This window comes from Nuphar pumila, chromosome 7, assembly GCF_984573655.1.
Source record: "Nuphar pumila chromosome 7, dmNupPumi1.hap1.1, whole genome shotgun sequence".
Classification (NCBI taxonomy): Eukaryota; Viridiplantae; Streptophyta; class Magnoliopsida; order Nymphaeales; family Nymphaeaceae; genus Nuphar; species Nuphar pumila.
In genome coordinates this window covers 17,830,801-17,849,406 of record NC_143255.1, presented here as the reverse complement: position 1 = coordinate 17,849,406, position 18,606 = coordinate 17,830,801, and the positions used below count along the sequence as shown (strand labels likewise).

The window sequence follows — 18,606 nt, the reverse complement described above, 5'->3', positions numbered from 1 at the left end:
CATAATCTTTACTAAATATTCAAGCATCCAAAAGTGATATTTTTTTCATTGAAAATACATGATCCAACAGTTGATATATTCAACCCCAACAGGGGGTTCGGTTCAGGGTTGGGAAGTGCTCACCCTGACCCAACCACAGGGTGGCAGTACCCACCCTAATCTTTTACATCTCTCTCTCTCTCTCTCTCTCTCTCTCTCTCTCATGCCCGGATCTGGATATTGTTTGTTATTTGTGGGGGATTCGGTACACCCTAATGGGTTGGTTACCCAACCCATTGACCGCCCTACTTAACGTAGCGCCACCGGGTGCAATTCATGCATTCTAGATAAATGCACTCTAAAGCCACTCCAAAAGTAATTTTGGTTTTAAGGCTTCTTAATTGTGTCCTCTACTTTTTAAGTTTAACCTTAATCAACTTTTGAAACCATGATCTTTGAGTTTGTTTTTAGACCTCTTTTAATTAGGTATAAGTCATAGAATAGACATCGTAGGTTTTCTTTTTATAGTTTGAGACTTCTCTATGTAAAAGCATTAGGCATTTGTCAAGCTATCATCTTTTATCTCTAGCGTTACTATGATGCAATAATACACTCGTATTAACTTTGATGGTTATTGGGCATGAAGCAAATATCATATTGTAAAAAATATAAAGGATTATATTTGTCATGGGCTTAGAAGCGAAGGCCTCCATGATGCTGCCTTCATGCAAACATCAATTTTAAGCACACATGCAAACTCTCAACACTCGCACAAGAGCATAAGAAAAAGTACATGTATGCACAAACACAAAAAGGGCAATGAGACAAAAATGTATAAACTTTCTTTATAGTAAGCATAAGCAAAGTACATAGAGAGAGATAAAGAGGGGGAGAGGGGCTCATTACCAAAGTATACGGGGGAGCTTCCATTTATATGGCACTGAAGAGTGCTAAAAAGGTATATACATCAGATGCAAAAAGTAAAAAATATGGCAGTCTAGAACAATATTACTAGTTTAGGTTGAACAATGAGAGCCATGTTTCACGAGTCAATTTTTTGTCCAAATCCACTCGACTCAAAATGCAATGGCTTCAGGTTGCACATATAGAAGACTGAATGCACTTGAAAATTTGATGGTAAGTCAAGTCTATATGCCAAGTTTCCATCATGCTTGGTGATAGTGAAGGAACCGTCATATTTGTGAATGAGGTCTCGGTAGTGACTCCAAAAGATAGTTGTGTTGTCAGGGAAGAGCTTTACCAATACCTTATCTCCCACATGAAACTTTGTTGGCTGACACTTTTCGTTCACCTATTTCTTCATACGCTTGGTCACCATGTTTAGATACAATTTTTTCAATTCTGTTTGATCCTACCAGTTTCTGACAAATTGGTATGCTAAGGCACTTTTGCACGTCCTCGCATGACAAAGGAGTGTGGATCCTGCAGTTGTTGTCTTATTGTAACTTTAAATAAACTATGGTCGGATGACTCATTCTTTTGAAGGTTGTAGCAACAAAGTGTCGAAGATATTTCTCCAGCATGTTGTTGATCCTCTATTTGCCCATTAGTTTGAGGATGAAAACTTGTGCTGAAATGCAAATTCATCTCATCAAGAGAATTACTTCTTGCCAAAATTTCTCTGTGAAGCGGGTGTCTCTGTCGCTAACAATGTTTTTGGGTATTCTTCAATACTTAATCACATTCTACATGAACAACTTTGTGGCATCAACAACTGAGCAGGTGGCAGGGGCAGGCACAAAGATAGCAAACTTCAAAAACCTATCCATGACTACATAAATTAAACTACAACCTTGAGCTTTTGGTATGTTGAGGATGAAATCCATGGAGATACACTCTTTATAGATGACTAGGCACTAGTAGCGACTCCAATAATCATGTAGGTCTCTAGTTGACAGACTTATCTTGCCGACAGATCAAGCAAGTTTGCACGTAGGCATCTATATCATCACACATTTGCAGCCAGTAGAATGCATATTTTAACAATGCCAAAGTCCTTTGTTATCCTGGGTGACCCGCACAAATGGTATCATGGCACTCATACATTAAGTGCCTTCATAGAGTATCTTGTTGCAGAATATGCAAATAATCTTCCATAGAGCAGAGAAAATTGTCCAACCAAAATCTTTGTGTTTTTCCTATCTTTATCAGTGTGATCAGTTGTTGAGCTATCAAATCATTTCTCAATGCTTGTCAAACTTACTTGAGAAGATTGTTCGTTGGTTGGTTAACATTGTCATCTCAAGAGAGTAGTGTTATAAGTTCTGCCTTTTGACACAAGGCATCAGCAACAACATTTGTCTTGCTTGACTTCTCCTCTATGACCATATCAAATTCTGCCAAAAACTCTTGCCAGCGGGCTCATCTTGGACCCAGCTTCTTCTGAGTCTGAAAGTAACTTGTCGCAAGGTTGTCAGTGTGCACAATGAATTATGACTTCAAAAGATAATATCTCAATGTACGAAGATAATGCATGACTGCTAACATTTCACGCTCATGCATAATATATCATCGACTCTCAAATGCAATGGGATGTCCTTCCTGAAGCAACACCCCTCCAATCGCAATGTGAGATACGCCAGTCTATACTTCGAATGACTATTGGCAATCTGGTAACCTTATCACAAGTTCAACTGTCAGGGCGCACTTTAGCTTCTCAAAAGCTTCTTGGTACGCATTAGACTATAGCCATGACCTGTCTTTCTTTCACAAATGAGTGAGTGGGGCGACGATATGAGGATATTCTTTAATGAATTATCGATAGTAGTTGGCAAGTCTAAAGAAAGAATGTAATTTGAGAACCTTATCATGTGGTTCCCACTCTTAAATAACTTCAACCTTCTTGTGGTTCATTTTCAATCTGCCTCCTCCCACAACATGGTCAAGGAAGTAAATTTTCACATGTCTAAATATGCATTTTTTCTTCTTGACATACAACTTGTGAACTTTCAGAGTTCAAAACACAATATTAAGGTGTTGAATATGCTCTTCCATAGAATCATTGTACACCACTATGTCGTTCAAGTAAATCATGACAAACTTATAATGGTGCAGGTAAAAAATTTTGTTCATCAAGGTTGAGAAGGTTGCAGGCACATTCATCTGACCGAATAACATAACAAGAAATTTGAATGCCCTATAATGTATCACACAAAGTGGTCTTGGTTTTGTCTCATTGAGCTACTCTTACTTGCCAATAACCTGATCTCAGGTCCAACTTAGAAAACCTGAGCTTTTTTGAGTTGATCAGATAAGTCTGTGATCAAAGAAAGTATATACTTGTTCTTCACTGTCAATTTATTCAATGCTCTATAGTCGATGCACAGATGCTTCGATCCATCATGCTTAGACTGAAATAGCACAAGTGCCCAAAAAGAAGCTTTGGACGGTTAGATGATCCCTACTTTAAGCATGTAATCCAATTGCTTATGCAGTTTCTGCAATTCAGAAATTACCATATGATATGAAGCAATTGCAGGTAGTCATGCACCCAACACTAGCTTGATCTGATGATCTATCTCACGCCTCAGATGTAGCTTCTTCGGTAGTTCAATGAACATAATTTCACCAAACTCCTTTAACACGGGCACTAGAGCCCCTGAGACATCAATGCCTGCTCCCACTTCTTTTGTTGCTAGGATTATGATGAGAAATGTTGCATCAGTACTCACAAGGCTTTTCAGTTAGAGTGTAGACATAAAGTGCTCACAAGGCTTCTCTATAGGCAACATGACTATCATATAGAGTTGATTCTCACATTTAAAGTTAAAAGTGTTCAGGTGAGGCATTGGCACTACCTTATTACTTTTTAAAAATTTCATCCCAATAATGACTTTGAAATTATCCATTAGTGGTATTGAAAAAGTGGTCATTTTTTACCAGTTATGGATTAACATTGACGCATTACAAATAACACCATAAATTGCTTTTGCTTCGGAGTTCACCACTTTTATGTGGCTCTTCTTCTTCTCTCATTGCAATACAAAATGTTCTGCTTTTTCACGAGAGATGAAGTTATTTGTTAAACATGTGTCTACCAATGCCTTGGTGAGTCTTTTATTGAGCAAAAAGTTCCAAGTACATCAGTTTCTGGCATATAAGTGGTTCTATAATTAATGACTGTCACCTTCATTGTATTCATCATCTGCATTGCCCGAATAGTTGACTTGTCAAGTTTATTTTACGAAAAATGATCATATTGTACAACAAAAATTATGATTTTTTAAAAATACACTATATTTTTTAAATCTACCTGATGTCCAAATTCGTAGATTACTAGCATTAAAAAGACCTTTTTAACCTTCACAAAAGTGAATTTTTTCCATATGCAAACGTCCTCCCAAAATATGAGAATGTGAATTTCTTCCTAAATATATGCTTTTTCTTTCAAATATGAGAATATGCAATTTTTCTCATAAACATGTGATATTTCTCAAAATATGTGAATTTTCTCTTAAATATGTGATTCATCCTAAAATCACAATAAAACAAGAAATATAAGCATGTACCTGCGAATGTTCTCCTACCTATGCCCCTTATGCAATTTTATTAAAAAGAGGCTCGCATATTTTGGGGACATTTGCAACTCACATTTTGAGGACATTCACAATCATGAGTTGTGAATGTTTCCAAAATATGAATACTTTTTTAAACTAAATATTCCTACATTTACGAATGCCCCGACCTTCGCATGTGAATGTACTCATACATTGGAGTAAATAATCTTGCTTGTGCCTCTTATGCGATTTTCGTAAAAGGAGGTTCACACGTTTTAGGAACATTTGTAACTCATGGTTGCGAATGTTGTAATGTATTTGTGGTTGTCAGGACATGTCAGGCAAAGGACCTCCTACCTAGTATTTGCAAAAGTGTCACTAAAGGTTAAAAGACCTTTAGTGGTGCTTCAAGAGCGCTGCTAAGGCCTCTAGCAACATTTTAAAGGCATCGTTAAATCCTTTAGCGATGCCTTTTAGTGCATGCGGGTGGCATTTCGCCAGGTGAGCGGTATGTAACTACCACTCACTATATATATACTAAAAATGACTATACTTTCTAGTTGTGAATGTCCTCAAAATGTGTGAACCTCTTTTACTAAATACTCCTATGTATGTGAATGACCTCACACATGCCCGAACTTTCGTAAAAAAAATTACATATTCTTATATTTGGGAGAAAATGTACATATTTAAGAGAAAAATCACATATAAGAGAGAAAATTCACATGTTCTCATATTTGGAAGCAGGTTTGCATATATGGAGGAAATTCTCGTGTGAAGGTTAAAAAAGGTCCTTTTTAATGCCAAAAATTTACAAATTTGAACATCTTGTGGATTTCAAAAATTGTAGAGCATCTCAAAAAAGGTGTTATTTTTGGCATACATTATGATCATTTTCGTTTATTTTACGAGTTTGAACGAATGCTTAATTATGAGCTGAACATGAGTCCAAATATGAGTGGCTTGTCTCGTTTCTCAGCCCTGCCTCGAGCAAGAAGACGTACTTTTGCAAAATCACCAGATCCTTGATTCGTTCAACCTTATAACAACAATGGACAAAACGTTGAGGTAGCTAACCTGCTCAATTCTTTAAGCAGCTAGAAGAGGCTTTCTACTGCAGTAAAGGTGGAACTCAACAGCCAAAACGACAAGTGATCATAGCCATCCAGAATACTGACTAAAGATGGTTTGTTTCCAACTGCAAACTGAGAGAGTAAGAGTTCAAATAACAGAAAGCCATTAAATTTGGATGGTAGGCAGACTTGGATAGGAAGAACACATCTCTTTCATGAACTAAAGAACCATGATTCCGTGCAACCAGTTTTGTTGAACTACAAAGACAGACAACCATTGAATCACTACAAAAATTCCCATCTCTTGGTAATGGAATAACAAATGGTGACTTCTCTAGTGTATTTGAAACATAAGTCCTCAAGCTAACGGCTGCCTGTTGGTTTCAATACATTTATATTTTCTGCAACAGGTAGGATGTCAAAGTGGAACCTGACTTTGGTTTTATGCTCTCTGTCAAACGTTTGGCTAGGAGTGTCAATGGATCGGGTTTGACCCAGACCTTCCTATAGGGTCATGGTTTGGTGACAGAAAGGAGGTCCAATTAGAAACCGGGTAGGATCCGATTAGTATATGAAGACAAGTATGATTGGTGAAATTTCATACCAGACCCATGCCTAACCAGAGTTTCGATTAATACACACTATTTTTTAATATTAAAAATATAAAAAATTTATTATTTTACCAGGTACGGACAAAGTTTGGTTCATGTAATCTTTATAAGACTCAGGTATATATGGTTTTTTCTTATAGCAGACCCAATAGGACCTGTGGCCGACCTGATACCAGCAAGTTGAAGACAGATCTGGGTTTGGAATCACTTTGGGTCAGAACCAGATCTGACGCATTGGCACCTCACCATGATGTACAAACACTTTTTCTTCATTTTTTGTTTTTCTTTCCATAAAGCTAACCTTGCAAATGTGACCTACATGTTTTGTTTAGTGAGAATTGGCTCTAAAATAATCTGATTTCAACACATAAGCATGTTTTTATAAGGCTTCAAAAATCAATGGCCTACAATGTGTTTTTGGATCATAAATTTGTGTTTTTTCATCAAGAAAACATGATCCAAAAGTCAGCTCCGACTATTTTGAGCATGCTGGATCTATCCATGAAGTCTGATTGGATCAAAACAAGAGAGAGAGAGTTTTTGTTGTGAGAGGAATGATTTACTCCACGGCATTAAGGCGAGTTAGTTAGACAAGTTAATTAGAGGAGGTTTCAAGATTATCTACCTCACTAGGCCATTGCACATCTCCCTAATGGTGTTTAGAATAGGTGAGCTCACCCCACAACTAGTTGGGTGGAAGGGGCCCATCTGCTCTGAATGGGAGGGTGGATCATCTGGGGGCCACCACCTCACCCAAGAGGAGTAAAATGTTTTCCATTATTAGACAAGGTAACAATGCCTATTTGATTCTTATAAGAGTGAAAAAAAAACTTCCATTGCATTATCAAACTATAACCATTCTTCTTTTGTATATTAGCCCTAATTATTTGGTTGTTCATGCAGGGGGCACTTGGCCTTTGGGAATGATGTGAACTAAAATGCCTACAATTTCCTAGTTATGCACCTAGTTCAAACTTTCTCTCTCACTAGGCATGTATGTAAAAAACCTTGGGAAGATAAGAGAAAGCAATATGTGTAACATTCTAATATGAGATCTCTCGAGTTCGAGTTGGTATTATTTTTCAGAGGAAAGACATACAAAATTCATGCAGAGAATTTTTTTTTTTAAATAAAACTTAAATTCTTTACCAAGATTCATCATTTATAACATAAAAGAAATACACATTACACAAATGTTTATTGACAAAGAAATAAACTAACAATAGTCTCTTGATGCTCGATCAAAATAGTCGCTAGGTCATGTCTTGCTTCCACTAGTGTACTTGAAATGTATAGTTGTAATTATTTAAGAAATGAGTCTACAACTCAATAAAGAATATTTATAAGTAATAAAAACTCTAACTTAAAACTTTAGTAAGTTGTAAGCCCCTAGTCTGAGTTTAGTTTTCCACACACTATACAAGTTTTGTATCTTAAATTTTTTTTTTTTAACTCTCCCAATTTTATCAACTCACTCGTAGCTAATTATAACACTAGGTCGGCTATGTCGGTCATAGTCATATGTGGGTATAGCAACCCATGTAGACCAACTCAATTCTACATTGTTGACCAAACTATGAACCACATTCTCTTAAATACTGCAGTGAAAAAAAATGGGACCCTATAGGTAGCTAGCCATGAGGTTAGACTCGGCATGATTTATGCTATCTTCTATCTATAAGTGGATTTCTATCATCTATGATTATTTAAAGTTTTAAATATTGTATGAATTTAAAATCCTAGGTCATATCTTAAGTTCATTATTATGAATCTTACTTTCAATCTTCAGTTTCACTCATTCTCCTACGAGTGTTATCGTGTGAAATCATTACAATGTTTCTCATTCTCAATTTTAAAATTTTCTTAGGATTCACACTTTTATCATACTAAGCATGCGACGAGGCAATATCTCTACAATATTAAATCATCGATGACTCACTCTCTATGGTGACTTCACTTTAGTTGCAAACCAAGTAGCTCTTTTCATAGGTCATCACTTTTAGGATTTAATAGGTTAAGTATGCTAATCTTAATTTAAATTTAAAAAATATATAATTAAATCAAGAGACTCAAGGGCTAATCACAATTTTCATCACAACGCATGTCATTCAAAGAACATAACATAGACACGTCAAAAAAGTATTTTTTTTTTCGTTTTAGCATGCATGTCATATCACAACCGACATATGCATACATTCATCTCACTGTAATTAACTTATGCAAGGTTATTTTATAAGTATCATACTCACACTCAAGAGATACATGCTAGGTAATAAGTCATATTTCTAAACATGTTGACTTACGAGAGATAACAATAGCATGCAACATAAATATGATTTATTCACAACTAAAGTTACTTATAATATCTCTTACCTCGAATGCAAACATGAGACTCTAGTCGTAGTCGGGTCTCATGTGGTTCTAATAATATTGTCTCGTCACCACGCAAGCATATTTATATTAATAAATAGACATTATTTATACATTTTCAAAATTATCAAAATACCCCTCCTAAGGTGGTCTGTCAGACCTTGATTTTTATATATCTGGTTTGGTCGAAACCATAAAACAAGTAGATTCTTTTCTGTGATATGAATCCAATGCACCAAACCATACTCAATTCGGATTACAGAGAAGGATAATTTGATCATTTCAACTTTGTGCTATTTGACCTAACTCAACCTACGTTATACTGGGTTTGGTCTTAGTTTACAATACTAGATTTACTGAACCTAGTCTAGACCCAATTGGGTTTGGGTTCAAACTCAATTGAACTCTAAAAAATCTTTAATGGATATGCTTACTAACAAGTGTGGATCCATATCTAATTTATGTAACTGGATTCAACCTAAACTATTCTAACTGAGTTTAGTTTTGTCTTGATCAGGAACAGACTGGACTAGTTCAGTTCGATTCCAGTCAGGAACCAAAATTGATCCAGTCTGAAATATGCTGAACTGGATCTATTTCGATTCCAAACTAGATCCATAACTAATTATAAATTATATCTAGATCCAGATCCAAAATTGATCCAGTTATTCACATATTGGATTTAGACCCAGTTCTGATCTAGATCCAGAACTAATCCGAATAGTCTTAGACTGGATCTAAATATAGTTCTGATTCATCTAGATTCAGACCCAGTTCTGTCTGGATCTGATTCAACTTGGATCAATCCAAATCAACTAGATCAAAATTGGACCCAGACTCAGTCTGGTCCAGTTCAATCCAGACCCAATCAAAAAACTGAGACCCTGTTAGACCCAACCTGATCAACTCGATCTAGTTCGATCAGGACCGATTTAGTTCAAGTTAAGTTCAAGGCTCATTGACTAGACTCAGTTTGGACTTACCCAATCTAGGTTTACACTCAGACTGGTTCAGTTAGACTGAGTCGGTTCAATTCAATCTAGACTGATTCGATTGGTTGAAACTTTTTTTGTTAGGGGTTTAGTCTAGGTCTTACCCATACTGACTCATTTGAATCCTAATAGATCTGAGTCCCCTCAGATCAATTCATCTCTACCAACTCATCCGAGGGGTCGAGGTCAAAGACGTAGCTAGGGGGGGGGGGGGGGGCAGGACTGGGTTGTAGCCCAGTCCTGCCTCCCGAAACAGTTAAAAAAAAATTTATTTTTTTAAAAAGCTCAATCCTAGCCCAACCCTGAATGCAACAAATAGTTTGATTCGTCCATATGAAACAGATTTTTATTAATAATTGTAGCCATTTTTTATTTTATCTAAAAAAAAAAATCGGGGGCGCTACCCCGAACCCCCGACTATCACACATTTTTTTTTGCTACACCCCTGTTTGCCCCCCCCCCCTCACATGAATCCTAGCTACACCACTGGTCAAGGTTGCTAGCAACCCCTGGTTGTCGGCTTTCTCCCCTTCCCTCTGACTCTATATGAAGTTTCTCTCTCTCAGTTACAATGTCAGCAGTCATGACTGTTAGATTTTTTATTTCAAATACGTCCACAACCATGGCTACCGGCCTTCTAAAAAACACAGAGAAAGAAAAAAATAACAAAGTAGTGCTCCGACAACTTTCTCTATCTCCTTTGCTCTCTCAAACTCTCTATTCTCACTGCAATTCTCTCTCTTTCTCTCTATTTTGGTGGGGGCAATGGAGACCCACTGTGAGGGCTATTAATAAAGCCCTCACGGTAGGTGATGACAAGACTCACCCCCACCGAAATTGTGGGGGGGGGGGGGGGGCAAGGCTTATCCTCGCCTCCTCTTGCAATGAGGGAATACTTCTTCATTTCGGAGAACAGTCTTTTTCATTATTTCAATTTTTTTTTAATGTCTGTCTTTTTCACCCGACTCTGTAGGATGGGTTTTACTGTACGGCAAGAGTGAATTTTAATATAAACTTCTAAAAGAATTATAAAAAACAACCTCTGTCCTATGATTTAGTAAGCAACGAAGTAGTGATGGGAGTGTAGTGAAGCTTGGTGAGCACGAAATACCGATGGATGATTCTTTCAAATATTTGGGATCTATCATTCAAAAGTATGGAGAAATTGATGGAGATGTAAATCATAGGATAAAGGTTGGGTGGATGAAATGAAAGAGTGCAACTGGAGTGTTGTGCGATCGTAGAATGTCATTGCGGTTGAAGGGAAAGTTTTATAGGATGACTATTAGGCCCGCTTTACTATATAGTACGGAATGTTGGGCTGCCCAGAGACATCATATTCAAAAAATGAGTGTATCTGAGATGTGTATGCTAAGATGGATGTGTGGAAATACAATAAAAGATAAGATTCGAAACGAGGAGATACGTAAGAAGGTAGGCGTTGCACCCATTGAAAATAAGATGAGAGAGAATCGTTTACGGTGGTTTGGACATATTCGACGAAGGCCTAATGATGCTCCAGTTAGAAGGGTGGAGAAATGGGAAAATATATTAGTTAAAAGAAGTCGGGGTAGGCCTAGGAAGACATGGATGGAGGTGATAAGAAATGATATGAATGCTTTGAACCTCACCGAGGACATGACATTGGATAGAAATGAATGGAGGAGAAGGATTCATGTGGAAGACCCATAATGATTTTCTTTGTTGGTTCATATCGCCGACCCCAATTGTTTTGGGATGAAGGGGTAGTTGTTGTTGTTGTTGAAGGTTTGGTACTGAGACATATTTTTCTTTTTTTTTGAGGGAAAGTACCTGGGCATATTAATACCTTCACCATTAGTATATTCGATTCACCCTGTTTATTCAAACTTAGTTTTTATTTTATGCTCTTGATTCACAGAAGCTGAAAGATCAACCGTAAAATAATATAAATAAATTTGGCCCGTAGTGACAAAGAAGACAATAGACAAAAGACATGGCTTCAATGTTACGAGAGGCTATCTGATTCATCCTTATAGATCAAACGGGAAGCTTCCCAAAAACAAACACCAGCTATTCTTTCACGTTTTGTCTTTTCATCTTTCTAAGCTGTCATTTTTTCTCTCCTTTTACATTTTTTTGCTTCTAAACCTGCCCGTTATACAACCATACCATTGGATTTAAACTTGCAACCTCTTGTGTCAGACATCTCTTTGTTGAATGTACTCGAGTTGAAGAATTGCATTAGGCTGTTTTGTAATCATTGTCTGCTTTGTGTATATTCATAACCCACGCGACTTGACTTATTCCTTCATCGTTGACAACGCAAAAAACATGAGGTAAATGACTTAGATTGAAGGTGTTGAGTTGTCACCATGTGGAAGCAGGGCTGGATCCATAAAAATGAGATTTTTTTTTTTAACCGCTCAGTAACTAATATAAAACTTGTCCATCTAAAGGTCAGTCGAGCGTGCAGAGAACAGGAGGCTCAAAGCTGAACCTAGTCAGGACAGGTCACCTCATTTATTACAGGTTTAGGAGGAGGTGGCATGGCTTTCTCAGAGGCTCTCATCATCCACTTTATGGTCTGGAATTTTTGCACTCTACCAACTGCTCAACATGTTATTCGTAAGGTTTCTATCAATAAAAGTTTGATTTGCCTTTCGTTAAAAAACTCTCTCTCTCCGATAAGACCAGACAAGGGCTTCCACTGCATCTCCACAGGAAAGCATAAAAGAAAAAGAATCAGGTCTGCTACAGTCAATGGCTACCCATCAACCAGTAAAGCTTCTGTGCACTTGTTAGGCCTGTCATTTTCTCTGGAAACAGGTTTCAGTTTCAGTAACCGCAATAATTCAACATAGTATACCAGTATAGATAAGAGATTCCTAAAGCCACAAGTCAGTATCCCACCTCACCCATTCCACCATGGATCTCAAGACATCAAAGCATCTCCAAAGCTCATACCTTTTCCAACCCAACAAGGTAAAAGCTCCCAAGTTTTTTGAGTTCTTTTTGTGCTCTCCTTCCTATTGGTTATTGAGTTGATCCTGATTTCTAATGACTTCTTTTTTTTCCCTCTTTGTTGGTATACAAGGAATCAGCATTGGAGGGGAACACAAGCATTTTCAACAAAGATACAGAAAACCCATTTGCAGACTCATTTCTACACCACCCTGATCCCCTATGCAAGCTCAACCTGAGGGAGACTTCAGATTTTGTGAAGTCCTTCCCCATGGCTAAGACAGAGCCCAAAGGTTTTGTAGATAGTCCTAGTCATAGAAGAAGAGGAGGAGGAGGTGTGCTCATTGGTCAAACAAGGCTACCGGAAGCTCCATCAACCCCTGGTAGACCTGTTTTCAGTTTCAACGCCATTGGGTCACCCCTTGCCAATTTCTCAAGAAAACCCTTCCCTTCCAAATGGGATGATGCAGAGAAGTGGATCATCAGCTCCTCATGCAATGAGTCCCCTGCCCATGTCACGAAACTTGAGCCCCACAAGATCACAAGGCAACAAAGCCAAGTTCCCATCTACAAAACTGAGCCTTTTGCTGAAAAAGACAAAGCTTCAGATGAAAAGACACCAACTTTAGTACGTGGCAGCAATGGGCTTTTTCATTCTGGTCAGGAATCTACTTTTCTTGGTACCACCTTTTACCCTTTTTCTTCTTCTTCTGCTGCTTGTCATTCATGCTGTTAAAAGCAATGCTATTGATACTACTAGTACTGTTGCTGCGGTTCCAAATATTTCTACTGTTACTGAAAAATATACTTTTGTTGAGGGTTCCTTCCTGTATATGCAGATAAATACACAGATAATGTGGAACCGGTGGCTTTAAATCTTAGATATTGTGAGCCAATGAAAGAAGGGTTCTTATTTAGAAGTTCAGTATGTGAAACCATGAAGGATGCTGGTACTGAGGTTGTGGCAGAGGTCCATCACAGGGATTCTGGAACAGAGATGACACCTCTTGGGAGCACAAGGAATTCAAGGTGCCCAACACCCATCAAGATACCGTCACCTCCCAGGCATAATACACCAGCTACAAGGTCTGGACCACTGGGTGGTCCAGTAAATTCAGCCATAGACATCTCTGAGATTCAGGATTGTCATTTTACCAAGCTAGAGCTTGGGAATCAGTTCAATTCCATTGATCTTAGCGCGTCGAATTGGAGTTCGAGAGAGGAAGAGGAAGAAGAAATCTCAAAGAGTTTGAGACATTTTGAGATGGGGACTGGGAGGAAGAGTGTTGCAGATTGCAAAGCTTCTATTTGGGAAGATGAAGAGAAAACCAAGTGCTGTATAAGGTAAGTGGTACGCACTTACGCAGTAACACATTTTTGTGCCTTTCATATTTTGAATGCATTGTTTATGTTGGTGTTTCTCTTTTCTTTTGTTTCTTGAGAAATTTGTAATTTCGTATCAACTTCCACAGATTTTGAGCCGGTCTCGGGGCTTTGAATCGATCAGAGTAATAACTAAAAACAAGTTTTAGTTTTCTCTGTTTTTTGAAATTTTGGTGAAAAATCTTTATTGGGTGTTTTCTCAAAAGGCAACCAGGAAAGCTAAAACCTTTGTGGGATTTTAGTTCGTCTTATTTGTTTCTTTTGTTTGGTGTGAAACTATTTCTCTTTCCTGCTTTTTAATTTTGAACCAAGCTGTTCTAGTTGTCTGTGACAGAATGGGCCAAGTTGATTTCTCAGTTTTTTTTTAAGGACAAGTTGATTTCTTTATTGTTTTAACAAAATCTTTTTCTTCTTTTTTCTTTTCTTTGTTGGCAAAGTTTTTCAGCTTTTTGAGCTAAATGTCTGTTGATCTTTAGGTATCAGAGGGAAGAAGCAAAAATTTAGGCTTGGGTGAATCTGCAAAATGCAAAAGCAGAGGCTCAGTCAAGAAAGCTAGAGGTTGGTTGCTCTGCTTTCCCTCTCTCAATTTTTTATTCCCTTGCATTTGATAACTGCAAAACAATTACTCCTCTCGTAGTCATACAAGCATAGAACAAGAATCTACCAGTCATAGTAGACCAACAAAGGTGCCTTTAATCTCACTTTTCTTTCTGGGAAACTGTGAATCAAGCATAAAGGCTCATTTGAGATTGTTCTCCTCAAGTTTGCCGGAGTACTTTTTGAGTCTTCTTAATGCTAAATTTTGGCGGGGAAATGACTATTCCAATGCCTCACATGCATCCCAGTATTATTTCTTTCATATCTGGAAAATTCTGGTTTGCACCTGCTACCTTGAGCCCCGTGCTTTTTTTATACTATTTTGTTTTCACTTGTGCCCTTGCAACCCACATGCTCTTGTAGCTGTTGGACTATTCTACTTTTGAATTCGTGATCATTGCCATCAAAATGGTACACCGCAAAGTCATTGCATTTTTTTATCTAGCAGAGGATCTTTTATTGAGTAATATTAGTTCAATTGCTATGTTGACCATAAAAAAAAAATTGAATGGTTTCTATTCAATTTCCTCTTTAGGCTTTAGCATGGTTGGTGTCAATGCTTAGTTATCCTTTTACTTTATTTTACTTTGACGACATGTTGGCATTCAATTCAATGACCAAAAATTAATACCCTTGATTTCATTCCTAGTAATAGCCTGTGTCCGATTTGTCAAAGATGATTTGGTTGTTATACTTTATAACAACCATGCATATGATTAACCTTTGACTTTGAATACTTATGGCAATGCAATAACTTTGCTATTAAATCGTATACAAGCAGGCTTGTCTCATTTATTTGGTTCCTTACCGTTTGTTTGAGTTCTGTTAGTACGGTCAAACTCCATAGGAGCACATGTTACGCTGGATTTGTTAATATTTTTACTGGGGATTCTTAAACTTCTCTTTATAATGCATACTGCGGTTTTCTTGCCATTGGATGATTCAATTGCACTGAGAAAAATTTAAAACTTAAACATGGTTGCTATGTAACTCTTTTTGCTGACTGTATTTGCTGTAGGTGAAGATACAGAAGATGAGGTCAAACCTTGAAGAAAAACTCATGAAAAGAATGACAGTCGTTCACAGGAAGGCAGAGGAGTGGAGGGCAGCCGCCCAGTTTCAGCATTCCCAACACATGCTTAAAGCCACCCAACAATCACAAAAGATGAAGAGCCAAGACTCCTTCCAAGAAAGCTCTCCCTGTGGCTGTTTCCGATAAGAACACTGATGTAAATGTTATAAAATTTTTCAACACGACCCACTTTGTTTTCATTTCCAAATTCCAAGAAAAAACTTAGAAAGACGGTAGATGCTTTTCCTGCAGTTTTGGTTGTGGATTTTAGCTGTTCTTACTGAGACTTGGAGAGGAACATGCATTGAATTGAGAGAGAGAGAGATGTTGGATTGATATAACTATTTATAAATGAGACATGGGTGATGTTCAAAAAGTAGACTGTGTGTGACATTCTGCCATTCTTACCCTGCTGTGTTCAGGGGACCCATGTGGGCTTTCACCCCTATACTGAGACCATATTTGTTTCTACAGATTGATAGGGAGACTGGGCTTGCCGATTTGAGGCTCAGATATGTCACTGTGTGTTCTCTTGTTTTTTCCAACAGGCATTGTAGAATCTTGGTCTTGTTTCTTGCTGTGCTTCAAGTCCTGAAGAGCTTCTTGATTACATCTGAAAAACAGTGCTATCCCATGCTTTCTTCATAAACCAACCAGAATGAACATGTACCTAACTGGTGGCTGATTCTATAAAATGGAAATCTGATTCCAAGCCTAAATAGCCTTTTTGATTCATCAAATATTTGTGAAAACTGGTCTTTGACCCCAGATATTAAGACCGACTTGATCTGTTGTTTAATGCAAGCAACTTGGTTCTGTTGTGAAACACTGGATTTTCTATCATGTGAAGAACACTAATATTATTATATAAAGGAATCCTAATGTTTCACAAAATAAAAGAAATCCAAGTGAGCTGTTAGATGTCATGGATTAGTATTCTCCATTGGATCATGCCACTGTTCTCTGTTTCTTTCACTTCACGAGATGCAATTGCTGCCAAAAAAAAGTACAAAAACCTATCATAGATGGGGGCAGGGTGTATTTGCAACCCCCAACACGCACTGTAGCTACAGTGCGTGTTTGGGGTCCCGACTGAGCGCCGTGTGGCACTCAGTCGGGTGTATGAGGTGCCGTACACGCACTGTAGCTACATTGCATGTTTGGGGGAGAACACACAACACCCTCTTATCATAGATCGTCTTGTGTCCCAATCAACATAAAAAAAAAAACATAGAGTTCTAAGATGCACCATTTCAATATTTGCATACCAAAATCAACTGTCCCTTTTAATATATCTTAATTTTTTTTTAACATCCTGAAAATGAAACACTTTGGAGGCATGCATAAACTGACTTACAAAATTAACACTAAAAGATAACTTTGGGCGAGTAATAGTTAAATATTGAAGAGCTCCTACTAAACTCTTGTATAGAGTGGGATCATGAAAGTCTCAATCCTTATTTTAGCCTTTTTTATGATTTTTGAAACATAGGATTGACAACAACTTTACAATTTAGCATATGGGCATGTTCTAACAAGTCCTTAGCATATCTAGTCTGACACATAAACGAACCTTGTTTCTTGTAGTCGGCCTCAATTGTCAGAAAATAATGGGGATGACCTAAATTGTTTATAGGAAACTCTTGTCATATTTTAAAGATAAAGGCTTTGATGAGATCAGTAAGAATCATATCATATCATCAACATAAATTAGCAAAAATCAAGGTTCATTGAGCATTGTGTCTAACGAACATAGATGGATCAGCAATGCCACATAGAAAACCCAAGTTGGAAAGAAATCCACTTAACCTATGAAACCAAGCTCTTTAGGCTTGCTTAAGGCCATAGAGAGATTATCTACATCTTCATGCCCAGGAGGTTGTTTCATAAAAATGCCATCTTTCAACAAATGTAAAGTTGTCATATGTCACAATTTTTCACGATGGCAATAGTGAGAATGTTTCTTATGCAGCCCGGTCAAATCACAGAAGAAAAGGTCTCATAAAAATATGTCTTTGATTTGATTAATCACTAGCAACCAACAAGCTTTGAGTCGATCTAAAGCTACGTTAGGTTTTAATTTAGCTTTATATACCCACTTTGACCCCCACAATATTGTTGTATTGCATTCTTGGAATGAGATCCCAAGTGTTATTGTCAAGAAGAACCTTCATCTCTTCATTCATATCCATCTGGGATGAGTGCAACTTTAATACTATGAGACTTCTTAGAGGGATAGAATCAACGACATTGTGAAGACCTAGGTACTTAGGGTCAGGTCTAAAAATTTTGTGCATAGACCAAGTAACCATGCTACTGCTCCCATTTTGATCATTATCATGATCTCTTTGATTGGTTATTAACCACCCTTTGGGGATCATCTTCACTGACCTGATCACTATTTTGCTGAGAATTTTCTTGTGGTCGATCATTATTTTCAACATTTTCATTAAGCTCATTGTGACGTTCATTATCATGAACCCAGTTCCTTCACTGTTGCCATGATCAGTCTCATGTGGCTGATCAGTCTCAATGGTAGGTTCATTTTCACATTTTTATAAGGATCGGGCTGTTGATTATAGCCATGTTGAATCTCACAAATTTTCATCACTATGCTGAACATAATCATGTATTTTAGGAGAACTAGTGCTTGTTGGATTTTGTTTAACAGAATTCTTACTTCTAACAACATTAATTTCTCAACTAGGATAACTGGTGAACTCTCCATCAACATTATCATTTTTATATAAAAACACAGGATTTTCGTATGGCAAATTCTCTCCGTCAAAAGTAATGTGTTGTGAAATATAAATCTTCCCTTTTGGAGGATATAAACATTTATAGCCATTATGATAAATGTCATACCCTAAAAACACGCAGGGCAAAGATTTTGGATCAAACTTTCTTCTCAGTCACGTAGGTACGAAAACAACGGCTTCCAAAAACACGTAGAGAGGTGTAATCATGGTGTTTTTCATGAAGCTTGAAGTAAGGAGAGCTCATTTTCAAGGTGGTAGAAGGCAATCGATTTATTAGAAAGACGCACTAGAAAAAATCTCAATCCAAGTT

General features: G+C 37.4%; 1 protein-coding gene across 1 annotated transcript; it reads left to right on the top strand.

Annotated features, from left to right (window-relative positions):
- The first annotated feature begins 12,449 nt into the window (after positions 1-12,449).
- Positions 12,450-15,684, top strand: LOC149831345 (Remorin family protein). Its single transcript, XM_090012999.1, is given in 5 exon segments — positions 12,450-12,506; positions 12,619-13,165; positions 13,325-13,829; positions 14,345-14,426; positions 15,484-15,684. Coding segments are annotated over 5 exon segments (1,392 nt in total).
- Positions 15,685-18,606: the final 2,922 nt, after the last annotated feature.